The sequence below is a fragment of the Nuphar pumila genome, chromosome 8 (genome assembly GCF_984573655.1).
Source record: "Nuphar pumila chromosome 8, dmNupPumi1.hap1.1, whole genome shotgun sequence".
Taxonomy (NCBI): Eukaryota; Viridiplantae; Streptophyta; class Magnoliopsida; order Nymphaeales; family Nymphaeaceae; genus Nuphar; species Nuphar pumila.
The window spans coordinates 7,312,770-7,336,964 of NC_143256.1; the positions used below are offsets into that span (position 1 = coordinate 7,312,770).

General features: G+C 37.1%; 1 protein-coding gene across 1 annotated transcript in view; it reads left to right on the forward strand.

Annotated features, from left to right (window-relative positions):
• Positions 1–12,299: 12,299 nt before the first annotated feature.
• Positions 12,300–24,195, forward strand: part of LOC149829537 (phospholipase D gamma 1-like) — a 46,112-nt gene continuing 34,216 nt past the window's right edge. The window contains exons 1-2 of the mRNA XM_090016011.1: positions 12,300–14,731; positions 16,901–17,017. Of these exons, the coding sequence (XP_089872137.1) occupies positions 13,166–14,731; positions 16,901–17,017 (1,683 nt within the window). The 5' untranslated portion in view covers positions 12,300–13,165. The remainder of the gene's footprint in view (positions 14,732–16,900; positions 17,018–24,195) is intronic.

Consider the following 24,195-nt stretch of genomic DNA (forward strand, 5'->3'; position numbering starts at 1 on the left):
AGTGGAGAACATCCTTTGACAAACATTGTATATATGACTATCTTTGCTTTAAAAAATGCAACATTCATGCATTCTCAACTTTCAAGATTAACTAAAAAATAACACCTCCAGTTCAAGCATAAATTAGAAAGATTGTTAACTGATACCTAGATTTGTCATCTACATTGGAAGGTTGGGTGTCATACAACATCTTGTGATGATGGTCATCGACACTGGTTTGTCCAAGTGGTTCTAGATCATTTGCAGTGATCATCTCATCTTTAATTGTTGAGAACAATGAGATGTTTGCCAGAGTAGTGAACTCAATAGCTGGTGGCTGAGATAGATGCACATTATCCTCAAGATTTTCATCATTTCATTCATGTACGTCACTTCTAACTACATCTTGTATATCACTTCGAACTGCCACTTGATATTTAACTATGCATCCTCCAACTTCTTGTTTAACTTCACAAACATTGTTAATTCGTGTAACTTTACTCGCAACTAAGTAAATGTTGCCTCTATATAACAGTGATTGTACATCATTGTCGTCAAAGAGATGTATTCATATATCTTCACCATCTAATTTTGGAGTGTACTTATACGTGAGGACCATTAACTTTTACACATATATGATTTTATGAGACATTAATACTACAAATTCATTATAACTATTGTTTTTAGAGACCATTATAGATCTCCAAAGGAGTTGCTCAGTGCTACAATAATTTATAAATACCATTTCAGCAGCCATCATAACTGCATACACCAACCACACAATATATCACTCAGTTAACAATTCTGAAAACTAACAACCCACAATAAACTACAATACTCCCACAACCCTTATTTAATGCTTGTACACAGTCAACCCCAACCACATATAACTAATTGAATGTGCTCTAGCCCCAATCAAACAAAGATAAATATTGACAAAATCACTGAATATTGACAAGCAATAGATAAAAATAAGTAACTATATGTGAAATTCTTAAATATCGTAAACCATAAATAGTAAACAAGAAAAAAATATATACTACAACCTTAATAGATAACCAAAGAAGTAGAGGAGAAGGATAACACAACCTTGCACGAGGTGGAGCGAATAACTTTCATGAAAATCGCTGAAAGAGTAGGGGTTCTAGAGGGAGGAGGAGGAAGATTAGGGTTACCGCTCTTTTCAGATACAAAAGAGAAAAAGAGAAAAAAACTAAATAGGCATTTATATGGGACAAAATTTTGAAAGAAAAAGTAATTGTGCAATACAAGAGCGATTAGAATAAGAAATTTTGTAATATCGGGCTTTTATAATTTTTAGTAATTTTGCAATACTTCATGTGATACTTTTCCGTAATTTTACAATTATCAGACTTCTATAAATTTTATGATTTTTACAGGTTATCGCATGAAACTCGTCACGAGTTTCACAAATTGTTTAAAATTTCACAATCTTTTTTGGAATATCTCAATCGTACATGTGATTTTGTTGACAAGTTTTGTGGGTGTATTATTTTAGTGTTATGACCTACAAAACTCACAAATTCGCACATGTGAGGTGTAAAAGCATAAAAAAAATTTGAGAACCTACAATATTGTCTATTCAATGGATTTAATAAATTGTGGGTCATTTTAAAAGACATCTTTTTTTGCCATACAATACAGTTATTTTCTGAAATACAATTTGTGTGTGGGTGAAAATATCACTGATAGTGTCGTGTACTTCAATTTTGCCTGTGAATCAGAAAGGTCAAGAGTAAACTTAAACTAACTGCAAGTAACATGTTCATGTATTCAAAAGCAAATAACCATAAGAGAGACAAAAGTTACCTCATGCATTGGTTTATGCAACGCAAGTATTGGCAAGCATATCTGAATTGTTTTTGTGTCTTAGCATTTTCTGTAACACTCAAAAATTTTAAATTAAAATTACATAATTTTTAGAATATGAATGATGTCAGGACTGATCCATGGTCTGGCTTTAACCAGACTAAGCTCTAGGAGGTCAGCTTATGCACAAGTGCTAGTATTTAATAGCTCACTAGAATTAAGTTCGTGAAATCAAATATAAGATCCTTGTCTAAACGACATACAAAAAATACAACAAAAAACATTTATATTATTTTGGTTAGAATTTTGGGCAGGTTACAGGTATGATAATTCAACATGGGACTGGATCCAATTCTCATATTGGACTTGGGTTTATGTTAAACTCATGATTTGGTTCCAACTCAGAAATCTGATATCTAAAGTAACACTAAGATAATATCATTCATAAATTTAATTAAATTGTTTAAAAACATAATCAAATAACAAGTTTTAATAATTCATAAATTGTTTCAAAAGCAAATCTCAAATCTAAGAATTGGTTATCAGCACCACCTGCAACATCCCGCCATTGCTCCAGCTCCATACGCATTACCTGAATATTGGTAATGTAGGGATAGACTCATCAAGTCTCAGTAAGAACACAATAACAATGCATATATTTACAAATCAAGCATACATAAGAACATATATTTTTTAAAACATATCCAATGCAATCATATCATAATGCATTCCAAAGAATATCTATTTTTAGGAAATTCGCGTATTCAACTGAACAAATATAACAAACAAATTCATGCGGCATCATTACTAAAACATGCATACCCATGATTAAGAATTTACATTATTAGGGCATGTTTTTAATGAAAGTTTTTTATAGAATAAATGTGATAAAGTTTTAAGCTTTTGTTTCTTTTTATTGCCCTTCTGTGGGTACTCACAGGCCATTGTCGTTGACTATGATGAAACAAATCAAGGGTTTATTAGGCTATATATTTTAATAACCCGAGTAACTACCTAAAACTAATCTAATGAGGGTGGTTTGTGATCGAGAGAACCCTCAAAAGTCACTGATTTTGAGGATGCATCATAAACTTTTGTAGAAGATATAGATCTACCACTTAAGACACATTGGTAGTCTAACCCTCTAACTCTGAGGATTGAGGACCAAATGAGATGCCTTGCTTTGAAAAAGAACATGATGGTCCAACAGAGTTTTGTACTATTCACCCTCTTCAAGGTAAGCTCAAATATGAATGAGTTATTAAGTATCTTTATTAAAGCATTGGTTTAATGCATCTTCAACACATGTGCATATACAACACTCCAGCATATACAACACTCCATGACTCAATAGCCCAAGTACCCCTTTAGGGTAGCTTTTACATTGCCTTTCATGGCATGAGCATCATACTACCCATTCATGGTAGTTAAATAGTTTTATTGGCCCAAACAAGTTAATGACTCATTTAGTATGCTTTGGTGCCTTTAAACCAGTTGAACACCTTGCCTGTGAAGGAGATTCTCAAATTATTGTGTGTGCATATATTTTTTTCATAACTTAGTGCACTTTTAATGCCTCATATGTTATTTTTCAACCCCTTGCTCATTCATGAGCGATTTCATGTGCATGCATGATTTTCTTGCATCACAACATATTATCATCATCACATGTTAGTCAATAGAAAATTATGCATTACAGGACATTATCATCATCACATGTTAGTCAATAGAAATTTATGTATTACAACACATTATCATCACTCACGACACCACATGGTTTCTTTGAACCTCAAGCTTATTCATAAGCATCCATACGTGTGAGCATACTTTTCATGTCTTACAATATATCATAACATAATCACATACAACATATCAAATTTGTGCGCTTATGACACCACATTAGTTCCTTGAACCACAAACTCATCTATGAGCATCACATATACATGCATGCATTTCGTGTCTTATAATACCTAACAACACCATGTAACATCATATTGCATACTATAACATCATGTTGCATATGTTATCATCATAATGCGTATCATCACATATCATGTTATACATTAACACATCATGCATCTCATGTTAGCATTATGACAACAATTACAACATAGCATTCAGAATGTATGCATAAGTGATGGCATAACCATACAACCTCATTAGGCTCACATACGATATATTAAGAGATTGTGTATCCATTTGGTTTACCTCTAGAACCAAGCTACATTTATCTGGTTCACTTTCAGAACTATGACATGCTTTCAATCTTAAGTTTCCAATTCGATACTGTATGAACAAAATTTTCTTAGTAAATAGAAATTCTATCATGACTCGTATGAAATGATTTTAGCTTTAAGATTTTTACTGTAGATTCATACACATATTAGTTGTTTATATGAAAAAACCTAGACCTAAACTCATTTTGAATTGGAGAATAAAAATTATAGAACCACTGACTGTTTTCTGTTCACAGAATAATCTTGTTTTGTTCAGTCTTTCTAATAAAATATCAACCATGCATTACACAAAATGAAATAAATTCTAATAGTTTTACTAAGGGTGAGTTGATATGTCTGACACAAGTCTTTAAAAATCTTGAGTTACAATTCATTTTCAAAAGATAACTAAAAATCATGTAATACATGCTATTTCTGTTATTTAACACTTTTTTAGAAATTATAGTTTTTGGAAAGAAATTTCAAGATTTTTAATTTCCAAACCATAGAGAATCTGCCTTCAAGATTTTTGTTGTATGTTCTTCAATATACAAACTAACACACATAAAAATATCATTTATAAATCTAAAATAATTTAGGAGATATGATTTTTATAAAAATGTGCAGCCTATACAAATTTTCTGTCGAGATAAAAACTCTATGTTAACTTGTAGAGGTCGTATCTACGAACCCGTAACTCTTTTTTCTGAGATTGTTTTCATATGTCTGAAACATCCCTCTAAATTTTCAGGATTTATAGATTTACCATTTTTGAGAACCAATTTTTTCTTTAAGGTTGGTTGTAATAAATGAACAAGATAATATGAAACATATCAAGAACTTCATATTTTTCATAAAGAAACACCAAGAACATGCTTCCAACAATTTTGATTCATCAAAATCACATCATATTCATGCATATACATATCTAAACATGTTAAAAACGTAGACATATCATACATATCATGAATCAAATACAAGATCCAATATTTTTACATAAGAAAACACATTTTTCTTAGAACTGATTGTCGAAAAAAAATCATATTTATGAAAACCTCCATAATCAAACTCATATAAGATCCTAGATGGATCTAGGTTAATATGTGTGTTGATACATATCTAAGAATCATTCATAGCATATTCATGTATCTAGCTCCACACACACACTCATAGCTACGGTGTACCTTCCTCAAAATTAAAAAAAAAATCAAAAAATGACTTTCTGCAAGCATGAACACCAAATGATGCTTTACCTACGTATGTGCACCACCAAGATTTAGCCACAAATCAACTCTCTAAGGAGGGGTTTGTGGAAGAAAAAAGGAAAAGACACTACAAGAAAAATGCTAATTAGCGACGGATATTTGCGACGGATTTTTTTCGTCGCAAATTTGCGACGGATTAGCGATGGAAAACTATTTGTCGCTAACATTCAAAATATTTGCAATAGTAGCGACGGAAATATTTCCCTCGCTAAATTCGTCGCTAAGTAGCGACGGATTAGCGACAAAATTTTTCTGTCGCCAAAACACTACAAAAAAATACTAATTAGCGACGAAATTAGCGAGGGATTTTTTCTGTCGCTAAATAGCGACGGAAAAAATCTCTCGCTAATTTTCGATTTAAACCGTCCCACCTGAGGCGCAAAATTTTCCCTCCCTCCATTTTTTCCTCCCCCCGTTTGATTTAAACCACCCTTCCGGATGATGCTCAATTCAAAAACGTACGGGAAGAGGCGTGGCCAGGCTACCGACAGCCACAACCTCGCTAAAAGGGTAAAGATAATGCACCCCATCGATGGCCCATGACCCTCTCTCCTTCTCCAAACTAAACTTCCTTTTGGTTTTCTTGCGTAGGCGAGGAGGAAGAAGATCAACGCCCGCATCAAGCTCCTCCAGGAACTGGTTCCCGGCTGCATCAAGGTTTTCTCTCTCTCTCTCTCTCTCTCTCTCTATCTCTCTCTCTCTCTCTCTCTCTCTCTCTCTCTCTCTTCCTTCGATTTTTACCCTGCTCTTTCATTTTTTCTTCCCTCTCATTTTTGGTTATCATTCTGTGGAAAGGCCAATTGATATTGGGGTGTTTTCATTTTTTTTTTTGGAAGATTTTCGGTACGGCTTTGGTGTTGGAGGAGATCATCAACCACGTACAGTCGCTGCAACGTCAAGTTGAGGTTCGCCTTCTCTGTCCTGTCTCCATTTCCCTCAAAAAAACAAAAAAAAAAACGGGATTTCATTCTTCTTCTTTTTCTTTTGTTTTGGGGGTTTAACGAAAACGCTATAAAAATCCTTTTCCTTACCCTCTTCCCGTATGTTTTTGAGCTAAGTAATAACCCAACCCGACCCGCCGTGATTGGCACGCTGCGGAAGAGCGTCCCGAAGCCGGAACGCGTCGGTTCTGTGCAAAAAAAATTGCTCCCTGCTGGAGAATGCGCCGACAGAGAGCAATTTTTTTTTTATTTTTTTTTTAAAATTTAACGACGGATTAGCGACGAATATTATCCATCGCTAATTTAAAATAGCGAAGGACTCGCGATGGATCATGTCCGTCGCTAATCCATCGCAAATTAGCGACGAAAGTAGCGACGGATAAGTTCTGTCACTACTTAGCATCGAAAAAATCGCGATGAAAGTTATCCATCGTTAAACTGTTTAGCGACGAATTAGCATCAGATTAGCGACGGATTTAGGTCGTCGCTAATCCACAGGTTTCTTGTAGTGAGAGAAATAGAGAGATATGAGGTAGGGAATAGAGAAACTAAAGAAAATAAGAACCTAGGGGGTGTGTGGGAGGAGTAGAGAATGAAGTCATTTTATAATTCTCTTATGAATTTCTTAATCCCATTAGGAAACTCTATCATAGCTTACTTACTTGACATTTAATTTGATTTAAGTTTTTATGTAGAATTTTTAGCTAATTAGGATTCTAAAATAATTAAGAAATTATTAAACTCATTAGCTAATTAGAACTCTTAAGTAATATGAAAATAAATTTCTAGTTTGACTTTAATTAAAGTAAAAGACTTTAGGCAAGTAGGAGGGGCCCACATGGGTGGGATGTATTATGCCCTATGGTTCTAATTTCCTTAATTTGCTCCAAATTGGTTTCAAATTAAATTCAACCCAAATTTAATTTTAAATTCAAATTCAATTTCAATTAAACCCTAAATTCAAATTAAATTGAAATTAAATCTCAGGTAATGGAACTTAGACTTAACTGAGTGGTGTAATGACATGACTTGTGCTAGTGAGGATGGTTTTTATGGATTGTGGAATATTCTTTTTCTCAATGACAGGGTTGAATGAAAAATAAATTGTAAACTTGATTTGAAATTATTATATTTTTATTAATGGTCTAAACTGTTTCGTTTTAACAATGGTTTGAAACAAATGGTTGGTTTGACGGTGGAACGTGGGTTCTGAACCTGTAATGTACTTCAGATCCTTGAGATGTATTTTCATTCTTACATAAACTTCTGCTTTATTTTCTTTTTAAGAGGGTTTTTATCTTTGATTGGCTTTTTCTCGAGCTTAGTTCGATTGAACAAATATATGCTCACATTTGCGCTCAAGCAAGCCCCCTAATGCTTAGTCCGGTTAAAGCATTGTATAGATAAGGCCTTGCATCATTCACTTCAAACAAAAATTAAAGAAATTCAGGATAATTTTTGGTGTCAGTTGCTTAACTTGAAGACTGCTCTATTCTTGACAATCCTTAATGCAAAAATCATGTGCGTAAAACTTGAAGCAATTATTATCTCTAATGAGCGTAGCTACAAAAAACAAATTTCTTTTAATCTCAAACTCATGAAAGATGGTTTTAATCTCAAGCTCACGGTAACGGTGGGACGACATCAGCGTCCGGTGTTGTAGCGTAAAACACTAACGTTGATCAGCAGTTTAAATTTGAAGCAAAGGTAATATCGAACATTGAGCATCTTGCGTCCAGTCCGTCTTGTCCTGCCACGGTGACACAGACGGGATTCCCTCAAGGACTTGTAGACGACATAAATCGGGAGCCTTTGGTGGCCAGAGGAATCCCATAGCAAATGATGGATCACAATCGGCCTTCAGGTCGTGCTCAACGACTGCAGAGGAGATGGGGTCTAGGGACAGCTCATGTGAGCTCTGCTCAAACTCCTTTAGCAGATCAAGCTCCTGTTAACCTGAACCCTGATTGGGTTCCCCCAATGTAAATTTATAAATTTAATCTGGATTTAATAAACAGGTAGGTGTCTGCCTAACCCAGCTTTCTATGTCGAAAAAAATAACATTACTATGTTTGATATCAGCAAATTGACTCCATTTTCCACCGTGATTCTGTCCGTCCCTTGATATTCAGCTTGTTGTTAGTCATGCTTGAGTTATCAGTTATACTATGAGATGCCCAACTATTTGGATATCAGTTAGGATCAAACAATAAGTTGGAGCAAAGGAAGGAAGCACCTTGAATGGATAATTATAGCCACAAAACTTTCATGTTGATCTCACAATCCATTTAGGTTGTGGTGCTCTTCTGAGGCTTGTTCATTGGCTGCATTGAGAGGAATAGTCAACCATGTTTTTGCCTTCCTTTTTAATATTTAAGAGCATTCTAACATACTTAAAGCTTCACAAGCTGTAGGAATACATGTGATTTGAGCCAACACCAATTCATTGATCCAGCTCTTCAAAAAATTCACTACCATCTCCATCTCTTTAGGTGGAGAAGTTTTCCATCCTGTGAAATCGTACAAATTTAAACTTGCAAATTTTTTTTTAAGAAAACATTTTCCTTACAGGAAGTGGCATGGAAATTTCTGTCCTGTGTTTTTTTAGACCGAGACTCTGACTCTGACACTACCTAAGCGACCAATTTTAAGTCTTTAAGTTTGGTAAAACTTAGTAATACTACGAGTATATGGTTGCAGGAGCTTGTGTTGGATCCTTTCCATCACGTATATACAAACTTTCATCCTGTTTTTTTTTTTTTAGTGTAGTATGCCAAACAGCTTGAAATAATTGGGGCATCTTGTCTTGTTATGTTGGGCTAGGCATCCCAACGATTTTCTAGAGTTCGGCAGAGCCTTTTCGTTCAACACTTATCAATGGTGCTACCTGGGTAAAGATGTACCTATTTATGTCTTTCTAGTCTTTCTCGAGAAGGTTTGTAAGCGGAGTCACCCTCTTCGAGTATTTGTGGACTGTGATTCCGCCGGGGTTATGATGGTTCTTTCCCAAGTAGGTCAAAACAAACATGAAAATTCAGTTATTAGATAAAAAAAGAAAAGTCTAAAAAGGATGGGTCAATGCAAACAAACAACAACAACAACAACTACGCCTTTATCCCAAAACAATTGGGGTCGGCGATATGAACTAAAAAATAAATTCATTTTGGGTCTTCCACGTGAATCCTTCTCCTCCAATCATTTATATCCAATGCCATGTCCTCGGTGAGGTTCAAAGCATTCATATCCTTTCCTATCATCTCTATCCAAGTCTTCCTAGGCCTACCCCGACCTCTTTTAATTAATATATTATCCCATTTCTCCATCCTTTTAAATGGAGCATCATTAGGCCTTTGCCAAATATGTCCAAACCACCGTAAACGATTCTCTCTTATCTTATTTTCAATGGGTGCAACGCCTACCTTCTTACGTATCTCCTCGTTCCGGATCTAAGGATGGGTCAATGCAAATTCTTCAAAAAAAAATCTGTTCGTTTGGTAAAGTTTTCCTTCAACAAAAGGTTTCCTTTGGAGAAAAATTTTCAAGGAAAAAGAAAGTTTTAGGATAATGAGGGTCCATTAGTTTCAAGCTTCCATGGCATTATGGCTCCCCATCCATGCTAGGTCAAGTGGGCCCCAACGTTCCAGTGCTCTTTCACGTGAAAACCCCTTTCACATCTCCTCTTCCATAAAAGATTTAATTTAATCTTTCTTTTTAACTGTTGGGAGGCCTTGGACCTTAACTTGCTCCCCCTCGTCTTGAAAGAGCTGTGGGTCAACCACTTAGATATCAGAATCGTTGGCATCTTCAGAAAAGGAAATGAATTAAATAAAATAGAAAAGAGAGAAAAGGGTAATTTGGTACTAAGGATAGGGGTGGGCAACCGGCCCGACAGTCCAATGGCCATGATTTTAGTCCGAGGCCCGTTAGGTATTTGGTCGAAACCCGACCCGTTATATATGTGAGCTGGGCTCCTGCTAGCTTGCCGATAAGCTTTAGTTATTTATTGATTTTTTAATAATATGATTTTTTTAAAAATTAACTATTACACAATAACTTGGATAACTATTATTATTTACCTAATTAGTTGCATGAGAACTTGGTATTTGTTAATTATTACTATTTACTTACTTAGTTGCACGAAAACTTAGTATTCTCTTATTAACCTATCATTTCAATCAAGCATTTATGCATTTTAAGATTGAGTGAGGTTAAACCCGGCTCCCTTCACATTAACCCATAGGCTGAGTCATGGGCTTCACTTTAAACCCGAGCTCGTTAAGAAACGGTCCTAAACCTGGGCCGATCGGCCTGATTCATTAGCGAGCTGGCCCGACCCGATGCCTATCCCTAACTAAAGCATGAAACTATTGATTTAAAAAAATAGAAAAGAGAAAAAAAGGGTAATTTGGTACCAAGGCACCTAACTATTGAATGAAAATAACTTTCAATTTTTTTATATATATTGAACTCTATGGAAGTGATATATATGGTTTGTTTAGTGAGAAATAGGTTTTAAATTATGTGATTGTGACATGTAAGCAGTTTTTTATGAACTTCAAAAATTCAATGACATAATTTATTAAAACTTAGTAACTCAAAAAGTAAAAAAATGGTATTCTTATATTTGAAAAAACACACCCTTATCATTAGGGAATAAATTCATGGAAGATAACTCTATGTGGTTGGATCAAGTCCACATAGTTTGTACCTGTGATTTCTAATTCAATAGTTAGTAACTTTATTTGTACAAAGTATTATCCCAATAAAAGAAAAAAAAACTCTCCTATTTCTTAAAAAAGATGAGCCTTCTTTTTATACCATCCCAACACAAGGTGAAGTGCACTAACTGCTCTTACCATACAAGTGGAGCCCCCTACTCGGTTCAGTATTAAGTGCAGTATATAAAAACACATATATTCTGTATAAATAATATACATAAAATATAAAATGCTTTTACACGAGACATCTGTTCATGATCAACTAATCCCATTTAAAAAAGTTCAGCTTGAGCTCGGCTAGGCTAAACAAAAACACAAACTGAGTCACCAGTAAACTGGCTGGGTTTACCTAGACCCAACCCAGACCAAACCCTAAGGTCAGTTTAATACATAGACTCGGGTATAGTTTGTGAAATTTTATACCGGACCTGGGCCCGACTAGAGTTCCGATTAAGACCTGTAATTTTTTAATGTAAAAATGATAAAAAACATTATTTTATTTCATATAGTTCTTATCAGGTCTTGGTATGAATTCTCTTAATCCGATTAGATCTAGGTCTGAACCAGATATCATACCCGAAAATCTCATTCAAGTCTGGTTTTACCCGAGTCAGAACCAAACCAGACCCGTTGACACCGTTAGTCACCAGCTCAATTCACTGACAAACTAACCTAACCTGACCTGAACGTGCCTTTGTTTGGTCCGTACAGCTCTTTGATCAGCCCTACTGATAGCATGTCCGACTTCGGCCATTGATGACACTGGGCGTGTTTGCAACCACACGATTTTTTGTTTTTGAAGGGAAAGAAAATATCTGGAGAGAAAAAATCGGTACCTCGTCCCACCCACTTTTGTTCCCCAGCTTTTATTGAGTTTTCATCTCTAGTCTCTTACAGTGACCAAAAGCGAGCGGGGGAGAAAAGCGAGTCCTGACCGGTGCAATCACATGGCACGACATTTTGTGCATGAAGCACTTGATTGTCCTCCATCTAGGGATGGCAGTGGACTGGGGAAAGCGGGGCCCCGTGCCGCCTCGCCCCGTTTGGACCGGGGATGAAGGGTATGAAACGGAGATGGAGGCGGGAACGAAGGTTAAAATCTATCCCCGTCTCGGGGTGGAGGCAGGGATGGACGTGCACTTTTCCCTGCCCCGCCACAACCACTTTTCCCCGCAATATCCCTGCCCCGCCGTTTGAACCGGGGATGGAGGACATGAAACGGGGATGGGGATGAAGGCTGGGATGGAGGATAAAATCCATTCCCCGCCCGGGATGGAGGCTGGGGTGGAGGATAAAATTTTGAGGCGGGGCGGGGTTGGAGACCTTGTCCCCCGCCCCGCCCCACTGCCATCTGTCACAGATATTTGTTGCACCTGATCTTTTCACGAGAAAAGGTCGGGGGGTGTTTGATTGACGTACACTGTCGGGCTGTTTCTTTTTCGCCGGTTGCGAGCACGCCCTACGCAACAGACAAAGCCCCGCTTTATCTCTAACACTGTTGCAGTTCTTGCAGTGAGTTCCATGATCGATCCATCCATCCCACTTCATTCAGTAACTCCAAAGTATGGATCTCGAGCGGTCCGCGATCTACCCCGGTCACGTCCGTACTGGAAAGTCTTTCCCAAGTCTTTGTTTTACCCTGTGGAACTTTTTCTCGTTCTTCCTTGGCGGCTTTGAAGATGAGATCAAACTGAAGGGGGCCGGGGTCCCTCTGGTTAACCTTTCACCAATCGGAGCTCGTTCTTTCTTTCTCTCTCTCTCTCTCTCTCACACTCCCTCTCTCTTTCTTGGTCAATAGGTGAGCTTCCTCCCTTTTCCTCCTTCCATTACAGTTCCGATTTTCTCGCCAATTCTTCGGATTTTCGGTTTCTCTTGAAATTCGCGTTAATCATTTCGTACGTTTGATTTTCTTCTGATTCTCAAGGTAATCGTTCTTCGAGTTCTTAGAATCATCTGTTTGGTTAGTTTGTTTCATTTTCTAGCAGTTCTTCGTGAATCAGCGTTCGTTGTACACCTGTTTTCACTGGTTCGCAGTTCTATGACCAGTTTTTGATATTTTCACCCACGTAGAAGCCCTAGAATTCCGCATAAATTTTCCCCTTTAGTTCCAGGTTTTGTTCAGCGAGGAATTTCTTTTCAAGAAGAAAGTATTCTGGCTAAATTCACAAGAATCTGATCTACAAAACTGATCTATTTGAACATTTTCGCTAGTCGGTATGGAGAACTACGATTCAAATTCGTCAAGTGGAAATCAGAGACCCTATTATCCTTACCCTAGTTCCCATCGTGGACCTCCTATGCCGCCGCCTCCGAGTGTTTATCCTCCTCCTCCTCCTCCTCTGTATGACAATCCAGGGGTTCATTCTTATGAATATTCACATTCGCACTCGTATGCAGTTCCTCATTTGGAGCCTCAATTCGCGTATTCGAACCCTGATATTCATCCCCCACCTAGTTTTTATCCAAACCCCCCTCCAGTTCCGCTGCCTTTCGGCTACCCACCGGATTTTCAGCAAGGGAGCTTTCACTATAGTGCCACATCCTACCATGATCATCAATATCAGTCTGCTCAATTTCCCCACCAAGAAGCACCTCATGCTTATCAAGGGAGCCATCCTTCTTTAGCTCCAAGTTTGTCTAGTCACACACCTTTCGATTCATCCATGCCTGTGACACCTTATTCGTTGCCAATCGATGATGTTGTGGCTTCGAGCCGGCTGTCTGATGATCATCCTACCCCTGGATCCTTTTCTGCTTCTAGTTCATCTAGTGGAACCCAGAGACAGGATTCGGGATCCGTACGCCCTGGGTTTAACGAGTACTCGAATTATTCAATCCCTTCATCATCTGATGTCTCACAGCATAGTTTGAGCCAGCAGATTGTCTCATGTTCGCCTGCAAAAGCATCTCTGAAGGTGATTTTGTTACATGGAAGTCTTGATATATGGATTTACGAAGCAAAAAACCTTCCGAACATGGATAAGTTCTCCAAGACCTTGACTGATATGTTCAGGAAAAATGTTTCCACGAGAATTGCTGATAAGATTGACGAGCATATGACTAGCCAACATTCAATGACTAGCGACCCATATGTTTCTGTTTCTGTATCAAATGCTGTGGTGGCAACAACTTATGTGATCCCTGATAGTGAAAACCCCGTCTGGAATCAGTATTCTCGTGTTTCAGTTGCACATCATGCTGCGGAAGTGCAATTCCTCGTTAAGGACAGTGACGTGGTTGGATCTGAGCTCATTGGAGTTGTTTCAATTCCAGTAGACAAGATCTACTCAGGCGCAAAAGTTGAGGGATCTTTTCCTATCCTTGGTGCCAACAAAAAGCCCTGTAGAGCAGGTGCTACTTTGAAGATCTCAATTCGGTATATCCCCATTGAGAGACTGACATCATACAATTTAGGAGTAGGTGGTTCAGATTACAAAGGGATTCCTGGTACATACTTCCCTTTGAGGAAGGGTGGAAAGGTTACTCTTTATCAGGATGCGCATGTTCCAGATGATTGTCTTCCAGCCTTGAATCTTGACGGGGGTATGCATTACCGACATGGCAAGTGCTGGCGGGACATCTTTGAAGCAATAAGTCAGGCACATCGATTGATCTACATTACCGGGTGGTCTGTGTATCACATGGTTAGGCTGGTTCGGGATCCAGATTGCTACTCTGGTACTCTAGGGGATCTTTTGAAGACCAAGTCACAGGAAGGTGTGAGAGTTTTACTTCTTGTTTGGGATGATCCTACCTCAAGGACCCTTTCAAGTTTTCAAACGGTATGAAACTCAACCCATTGTATTTGTACTATCTTGAAATGTACGATTACAGTTAATTCCAAACAAAAGTAGCCCTGTTTATGACTAGTCAAAGTTAGAAGTTTGTTTCATGGATTTATGGTGATGGTGTGATGATTATTGCCATACACAAGAAACTATTTTCTAGAATATGGTTATGAAATGCAATGATCCTACTTGATATCTTTTTTTGTCTTCCAAAAATAATATTAGGCGTTTTCTTTATAACAGTTTATCAAATTACTTGTCTTATGTAGGGAAAATTAGGTTACAGACAACAAGAATACAACCAACAAATGCATATACACTGAAAATGAAATTTCATTCATAATTTTCTAGATTTTCTTTGTTCATTCCAAGGCATTGTATCTGATAACTAAAGAATGGTCCAGAAGACCTGCAGTTGTTCGCTGAATTTATTTGCAAGCATATTGTTGTTTATACGTGATCACATCCATGAATCAGGACTATCTTATTGTAGCTCTCAAGTAGGATTATCTGCTTGAGGTGTCCTTTGTCCCATCTGAACATCGACATGTCTCTCCGAGGACAGTTGAACTTAGTTCAGGCTATCAGTGAAAAAGCCATGACTTTGTTAATTAGGTTGCTCTTATCTTAAATATGTTATTTATTTCTAAGTTACATAATCTTGAATATTTATGTGCTTTTACATTTGTTTGTAGTGATTATGTACTAAAAAGATATGGATGCTTTAGTCAGAATTATACCCAGGCTTGGATTCTATTGATCATTGAACTCATGTCTTGACTCATTTATACCAATAAGCAACACTTCCGAATTCTTTGGACTGGACTGTGTGTTGCCTTGAATACAGAAATTGCCTTTCCTCCTAAGTTCCTTCATGGGAGCATAAGATCGAATACATAGATTGGGGTTAAAAGAATCATCAAGGAAATAGGGGAAATATTATGCTTTATTTGGAGAACTAAGATTATATACTTAACATCATTAGAAGTGGAAATAAATGCATCTACTACATGGCTAATGCGAAAAAATTTGCCATCTCCAACAATAAAATTTTTTTGCATAGCAGTACATGGGAACATGGATCAGAACTTTTAGGAATTAAGCAGGGCACGGATAACCCTTGGTTTGCTCTCACATAAGTTATGCTTCCTTTTGGAAATGCCTATATACACATGCCTCTTCCACTAATTTCAGTGGATGAAAATAGATGATATTTCTTGCAATTTGTAATGATTTAATTATCTATCATATTCTTCATGGAGAAAAGGTTAATTCGATTGTCTAATCCTTTTTTTTATATATATCCTATTGAAGAAAAATCCCCTTTTTCATATGTAAAAGACTTATTGAAAATGGCAAGGAGAGCATGACTTTATTCCAGTAGTGCATTGTTCCTATCTCAAGGGATTGCATATTTTGTAAGGTTAAATGCGTCAGTTTATCTTTATGCATTGAACTGCATGCCAGAGCATATGCAATCGTGCATTAATGGATGCACTTCCATTTCAAAACTTGAAGTTGCTTATTAAATGGTAAGTTCGCATTAAGCAGCATGTTTGGACAAGTGCAGCTGTATTGGCATTTAACTTATTATCATAAAGATAGTCACTGTAAAGCAAATATTTTTTGCAGAAGGAATCAGAAGCAAGTGGGTTTTCCTAGGGAATATCATGACAGAAATTTCTTAAACAGAAAATTGATAGAACTTGAAAAAAAACAGTAAATTAAAATTTCTTCTAAAACTGAAGTTCTTTGAAAATATCATGACAATATTAGGCTATTAAAAAAACATACCGAGTTTTTTGAAATTTTTATGAGTTTTTTTATTTTTTAATCATGGATAAAAAAGTGATAAATTCTAAATATTGTGAGATATGGTGGCTACGGCATAAGCCATCTTGGCTTTATTTGTGCTCATGGCTGGATGGTTACTCATAGTGCTTGATTTTGTCGTTTCTTTCAACTGGTTGAACATTGCTGTCAATTTTATCAACCATTTTCAAATGGTTATATGGTAATTGCTACTCTTAAGTCTTAATTAATAGGTTATGTACAAAACTGTAGGTGAATATCCTCAGGTTTTAAGGGAATTGCACTTTTAGATATTAAGAGAATCGATATGGTCCAAGTCATAATTCAGACTTGATTCCTTATGATATGCAGGATGGTTTAATGCAAACTCATGATGAGGAGACACAAAAGTTTTTTAAGCATTCATCAGTTCAAGTGTTGCTTTGTCCACGATCTGCTGGAAAGCGCCATAGTTGGGTCAAGCAACAGGTGATCTTTTAAGTAGCAAAAGCTATCAGTTTCTTTGTTCATCCTGTTTGTCTGCCTGTTGAGTTATTCACTTTGAAGCAGATAATATTTTATTTGTGTGCAACTCATGTGACCTATGACCAACATCTGTCTGACGCCCTTCCTGGACCCCATACCCAAAGCATCAAGCACAGATAACCATTCATGGGGCATTTAGATAGTATAGGGCCTTTACATCATACTATAAATACCATTGTAGGACCTAATTTTAACTGTTCTATATTGATTGGTTATTTGCAGATAGAATATGGTCATAATTATATTATTCCGTACTTTTCTCGCATTTAATTATTTTACTATTTTAAATTGGAGTATTTAGAACACACTTATTTCTTGAAATTCAATCATTTCTCATGCAAGTTACACTTTTCCTTTCTTTATCTCTAATTTAAAATTTGGAGTACTTGAACATATAAAATTGCCAAAACCTAACTGAATCTGTCTTATTCATATAATTTAAAGGTTCAGACAAGTTGGAGCATTGGACAATTTGTTGATTCCTACCTATATTCATGAGTGCTGGCAGCACCTTTTCTTTTTCCTGAATAAGTCCAAGGGAATGCTGGTTCTTTCAATTAGGTGAATTGGTTGATTCATCCACAATCCTTAGTTGTTTTCACCTGATTTTGAGTGTTTAAACTCTTCAAATGGGTGATTTCTCCACTTTGCAAAGCATATGAAACCAAGCCTATAAAGCTGGTTTTACTGCATAACATTTTTGAGTGAAAAGATATTGGTCTGTGTGTCACCAGAACATCCCAGAGGCTGCTCCATAAAGACTGTTTTTACCCAGTAAAACCCAGAGTTACCAGAAGCACCTAGGCGCATTGGGAAGCGTGCTTCCCCGAAGCGCGTTTCGGAAGCGCGAAACGTCGCGCTTCCGAAATGTGCAGGGAAGCACGCTTCCCCCTTGCTTCCCCATTTTTTCATTTTTTTTTTGTAATTTTATTTTTTTCGCTTCCCCCTCGCTTCCGGTTCACTTCCTAGGTTGCTTCCGAGACGGTTTGTAATTTTCTTCTAAGTCATCCTACGGTTCCCGCTTCCTAAAATTTTGAAAGTGCCTCGCTTCCTGTTCCCGCTTCTCGTATCGCTTCTCGCTCCTGCTTCCTAGACTGGTAACTCTGGTAAAACCATCATTTGGCTAACCTTCTCTATAGAGTTTTGTGTAGGATAAGCCCTAATCTAGAATCTATATTCTAGACACTACCCCAAAATCTCTACTTTTTTGATGTTTTAGGCACCAAGGAAGCCCACATTAGATAGCTGGCATTCTGTACATGTCACGTTGCCTTCCTGCTCAAATGATATTGGAAGCCCATCAAAATGTGGCTACATTTCTAATGCCCTCAAATAAGGGGCAAACATGTCATTTACAGATTTCTTTGGATTTAAGTACATTTCATTGAACACTAATGACAAGTTGAGCTTAAACTCGGTAACATGTATGTTGGTGTTTTGAGTATTAGAAACTTGCTATTCTAAGCTAGAGTCTACAATCTATATTCTAAATTGGGGTCTAGCCCATGTAATGAAGTATGCAGAAATATAACGAATGCTTAAAGCATTCACAATGTCCTACAATGGACAAGAGAGAGAACAAGAGAGAAGTCCACTATGGGACAATACAACAAGCCTTAAAGGCAACACACATAAAAGAATATGAGCTTTATTAGAGAGGCGCTCTAAAGCATGACAAAAAGGGGGGAGTTCCCTATTTATACACAAAAAGTAGGCTAAAAGACAAAGGGGGCCATTGGGGGCTCCCCATAGAGTCGTTGGGAGACCCCCCAACGGTCCCAACGATCCTATGTGGGACCCCCCAATGTCAAACAAAAATATTTTTTAAGAAAAAGGAAAAATAAAAAATAAGAAAACAAAAAAGGATATTTAAATAAATAGTTGTTTCTATAAACAACTATGTGAAATGATGAAAATACCCCTATCGGGTATATATATATATATATATATATATATATATATATATATATATATATATGATTACATATATTTTAACATCCCATTCTTACCAAAAATCGTTACCTATGTTGGGAAGCTGCTTTGGAAGCTGGAAGCTAAGGATTTTCCAATTTTTGATTCCTTTATCATCAAAAGCTTGCTACTGAAGGCATAAGATTTTCAATGTGAGAATTAAACTTTCACTAAACATTCCTATACAACACCATAGTTGGCTTATTTTATTTAAATTGAATGATATATATTAGATAACAATGCATTTTCTACAAATTTTTAATATAAAATTTTGTTTTCTTTTAAATGCAAAGTATTTTGAGTTATTCATTTAGAAAATAAGTCAAGGAACAAATGTGAAACATTCTTCTCATATAATATTATGTATGATATTATGTACTCTCTAGCACATGATATATAAGTACATAGCCTTAATTTTTATGTGTTATTTGTTGCTTACTATTTATTACAATATTACTACAACAACAACAACAACTACGCCTTCATCCCAAAACAATTGGGGTCAGCGATATGAACCAAAAAAGAAATTCATTTTGGGTCTTCCACATGAATCCTTTTCCTCCAATCATTTCTATCCAACGCCATGTCCTCGGTGAGGTTCAAAGCATTCATATCCTTTCCTATCATCTCCATCCAAGTCTTCCTAGGCCTACCCCGACCTCTTTTAACTAATATATTTTCCCATTTCTCCAACCTTCTAACTGGAGCATCATTAGGCCTTCGCCGAATATGTCCAAACCACCGTAAACGATTCTCTCGCATCTTATTTTCAATGGGTGCAACACCTACCTTCTTACGTATCTCTTCGTTCCGAATCTTATCTTTTATTACAATATTACTAAATAACTATTTTTGCTTAGATAAATTTTGTTTTATATTTGTTATATATAATAAACTAATGTTATAATCATATAGCAAAGAAATAAATTTTTTTACTTTGGGTTCAATAAATATTATATTAACATATATTTTACATGCTTTAAAAGCAAAAATTTAGTTAATATATCTTGAATTAATTATTAGTCTCATATACTATAGTGACTTTGAGCCTTTTTTTTTTTATGACGAAGGGAAACCCTCACCGAGAACCGGATCACTTAATGGGACCGTCTTTCTGTGAGGTAAAATTCCAAGTTGAGGACATGACCACCCAGCCTTACGTGCTCCAATCGTGATAAAGCAATAGCAGCCCCCATTCGCCAGCAGGATTCGATTCTGGGCCTTCAGCTTGACACAGGTGTTAGAACTTCAGTTTCCCCCTGGGCTGATCTGCAAAAGAGGGAAAGGTGAGAAGAAAAATGGAGAAAGAAGATAGACGCTGAGTCGATTTTTGCTGCACACAGGCTGACGATATTCTCTTCAATCTCTTATCGTGGCCTGGCTTAATGTATTTAAACATTAGGTATTAGGTTACAATTGAATAAGTTACAAATTACATGCGTGCCCCAGTAAACACGTCAATAGGATTTCCCAGTTTTGGTCTGGGTCAGACCCAAACTGGATCCAGGCCCAAACTCTCAAACCAGCATACGACACTTAATACTCTCCCTCAAGTTGTGCATGGTCTTGAACCATAGACAACTTGTTCTTCAGGAACCAAAATTTGTTTTTCGTCAAACCCTTTGTAAACAAATCCGCCACTTGGTCTTCTGTAGAAATGAAATGAGGTTCAATCTCTTTGTCTTCAACCTTCTGTCGAATGAAATGCTGATCTATCTCAATGTGCTTTGTCTTACTGTGGAAAATAGGATTAAAGGATATGTTAATGGCACTTTGATTGTCACACAATAAAATACACTTGGAAATCTGTTCTTCCAATTCATTCAACAAATGTCTCGTCCAAGTAGCTTCAGCAGTTGCAGTAGCCATTGATCGATATTCAGCCTCAGTACTTGATCTAGCCACTGCTTTTTGTTTTCTACTGCTCCAGGATACTAGGTTCTCCCCGAGAAAGATGCAATATCCGGAAACCGACCTCCTTTCATCAGGATCTCCTGCCCAGTCTGCATCACTGTAGATCATGACATCATGCATGCTTCCTTTTTTCAAACTTTTCTGATACACCAACCCATCTCCAATAGTACCTTTTAAGTATCTCAACACCCTCTTGACTGCATCCATATGCCCTGTTCGTGGCTCATGCATGAACTGCGACACTTGATTGACAGAATAAACAATGTCAGGGCGAGTAAATGTAAGATATTGAAGCATGCCAACTACACTTCGATATCTTGTAGGATCCGGGTACAAATCTCCATCCTGTGAACTGAGCTTTTGATGTAAGACACTCGGTGTAGACAAAGGCTTGCAGTCTTGCATACCGAATTTCTTTAATAAATCTAGCGTGTATTTATGTTGTGTCAAGGTCAGGTAACCATCCTTCCTGTCTACCTCGACTCCAAGGAAATAACGCAAATCTCCCAAATCTTTCATCTTAAACCTTTGACTTAATAGTCCTTTTATTTCTTCAATGTGATTCATGGAGTTCCCTGTAACTATAATATCATCAACGTATATCAACAACAAGGTGGTTATGCCTTTATCCTTGAAGATGAATAAGGAGTGGTCTAAGAGAGATTTACAGAACCCATGCCTCTGTATTTCTAAGGAGAAACTCTCAAACCACGAGCGTGAGGCCTGCTTCAAACCATATATGGCTCTTTTTAATCTGCATACATATGTGCTCGGGTCTCCCTCAGCATATCCTGGAGGTTGTTCCATATAAACCTCTTCTTTCAAGTCTCCATGAAGAAATGCATTTTTGACATCTAACTGACTCAATGTCCATCCATGTTTGACGGCTAAAGACAATATAATTCTTATTGTCCCCATTTTGATCACTGGGCTGAAAGTCTCATCATAGTCCTGACCATATTCCTGTGTAAACCCCTTTGCAACAAGTCTTGCTTTGTATCGTTCTATAGTGCCATCGGGTCTGTATTTGATTTTATAAACCCACTTGGAATCAACAACATTTATGTTAGGAGGTCTGGCAACAATTTCCCATGTCTGACATTCATGAAGCGCTTCCACTTCTTCATTCATGGCCTCAATCCATTTGTTTGATTTCACAGCATGATGAAACCCTATAGGTTCATCATGCTTATCAACCTGAGACAGAAAAAGTTGAAGATCCATAGAAAAATTATTGTAGCTGACCCATCTGTCAATAGGATGTCTGATTCTATTCGAACTCCTCAGGTTTCCAACAGACATATAAGTATCTGATCCAATGTGAGGAGCAGGGGGAGTACCCTTTTCTCTTCGCACATACACATACCCTTTAAATTTTTCAATAGGATGCGATTGTGGGTCTGCCCCTTCTTCAGTGTATGAAGCTCCACCGACTTGATCCCCAGATTGAGGTAAACATGCTTGGCCTGAGTCAATATTATTTTGGTCCGCCGAGTTTGTTTCTTGAGTACACTGAGGTGAGCAATCACCATAAGTATCTGCAAATAATTCTGCATTCATCCACGGATGATAAACTTCTTCTCTGGGAATCCCTTGACTAGTATTAAATGATACATCTTCAAGATTATTCTCGTCAAACACAACATTCCTGGAAATCCTAATACGCTTAGTCATGGGGTCATAGCACCGATAGCCTTTATAATCATCAGCATATCCCACAAATCTACACTTGGAAGCCTTTGGTTGGAATTTGTTCCTGAGAGAATCATCAATATGAACATAACAAATGCATCCAAACACCCGCAGAGCATTATAATCGGGTTGAATGCCGAAAAGAGAACAGAATGGTGAACTATTTTGCAAAACTGTCATAGGCAGACGATTTATAATATAAACAGCTGAATGGAATGCTTCTGTCCACAAACTAATGGGAAGATTACTGTTGTGCATCATGCTCATGGCAGTTTCAACAATATGCCTGTGCTTTCTCTCAGCGACCCCATTTTGTTGTGGCGTATGTGGACAAGACACTCTACGCTTTATTCCATTACTTTGGAGAAAATCAGTAAAATCCTTCGATGTATACTCACCACCTCCATCACAATGAAAATGCAAAATATTGGTAGAGAAATGGTTTCGAACAAAGGCATGAAAGTTGCGAAATATGGAAAAGGTTTCAGACTTATGCTTCATAAAGAATATCCAAGTATAACGAGAGTAACTGTCAATAAAGATGAGATAATATCTGCTGCCAGAAGAAGAGCATACGGGCGCAGGACCCCAAACATCTGAATAAACAATTTCAAAGGATCTTGAAGCTCTTTTATTTATAGAATCAAAAGGAAGTACATGACTCTTACGCATCTGACAACTGGGACATTTTTTATTACTGGTCTCAAGGGCTAAGCTTGATTTAGGAATTAATTTGCTTGATACAAGTTTCTCAAGAAAAGAATAACTGCAATGACCAAGACGATCATGCCAAAGACTTGGCTTATTACATTTGGAAATACTAAAAACAAACTCAGGCCTGACTTAGATAACTCAGACTGAAAAGACTTAGATTTCAATAAGGGCTTCAAGACGGGACTGGTATGCGCAAGTGGATCTTCCTTGAAGATGTACATATTCCCTTTTCGCTCCCCTTCAGCGAATGTCTTCCTCGTTTGAAGATCCTTGACATACACAGAAGAGGGAGTGAATTCAACATAAGAATGTGTATCATCAACAAGTTTAGACATAGAGATGATGTTCTTTTTTATGTTAGGAGCATGAACAACATTTGACAAATTGAGAGATGATTTTGACAAAAGAATGATTGCATTACCAATGTGAGAAATGTGATGGTGAGATCCATCTCCAGTAACAATACTATTTTTACCAAAGTAAGAAACCGAGTTCGAGAGCTTACCAACATCGCCTGTAACATGGGTCGCTGCTCCTGAATCAACATACCATGATCCTTGATCATTCTGTTTCAAGTGTAACCCAGACAGTGCTGCCAACAACAGTTGTTTCACCTCCCCATCAGACTTGGTAACATTATCTTCCTTCTTGCTCTCAGTGTTTTGCAATTTGCCTTTATTTTGAGGATTAAATCAGCAATTTGCCTTAATATGTCCCTTTCTATTGCACAGGTAACATGTCGGGACAACTCTTTGAGTTTGGTTCTTCGCATTAGAGTTGAACGACATATTGGGTGTGGGAAGCAAACCTGGACCTGCAAATCTGCCACG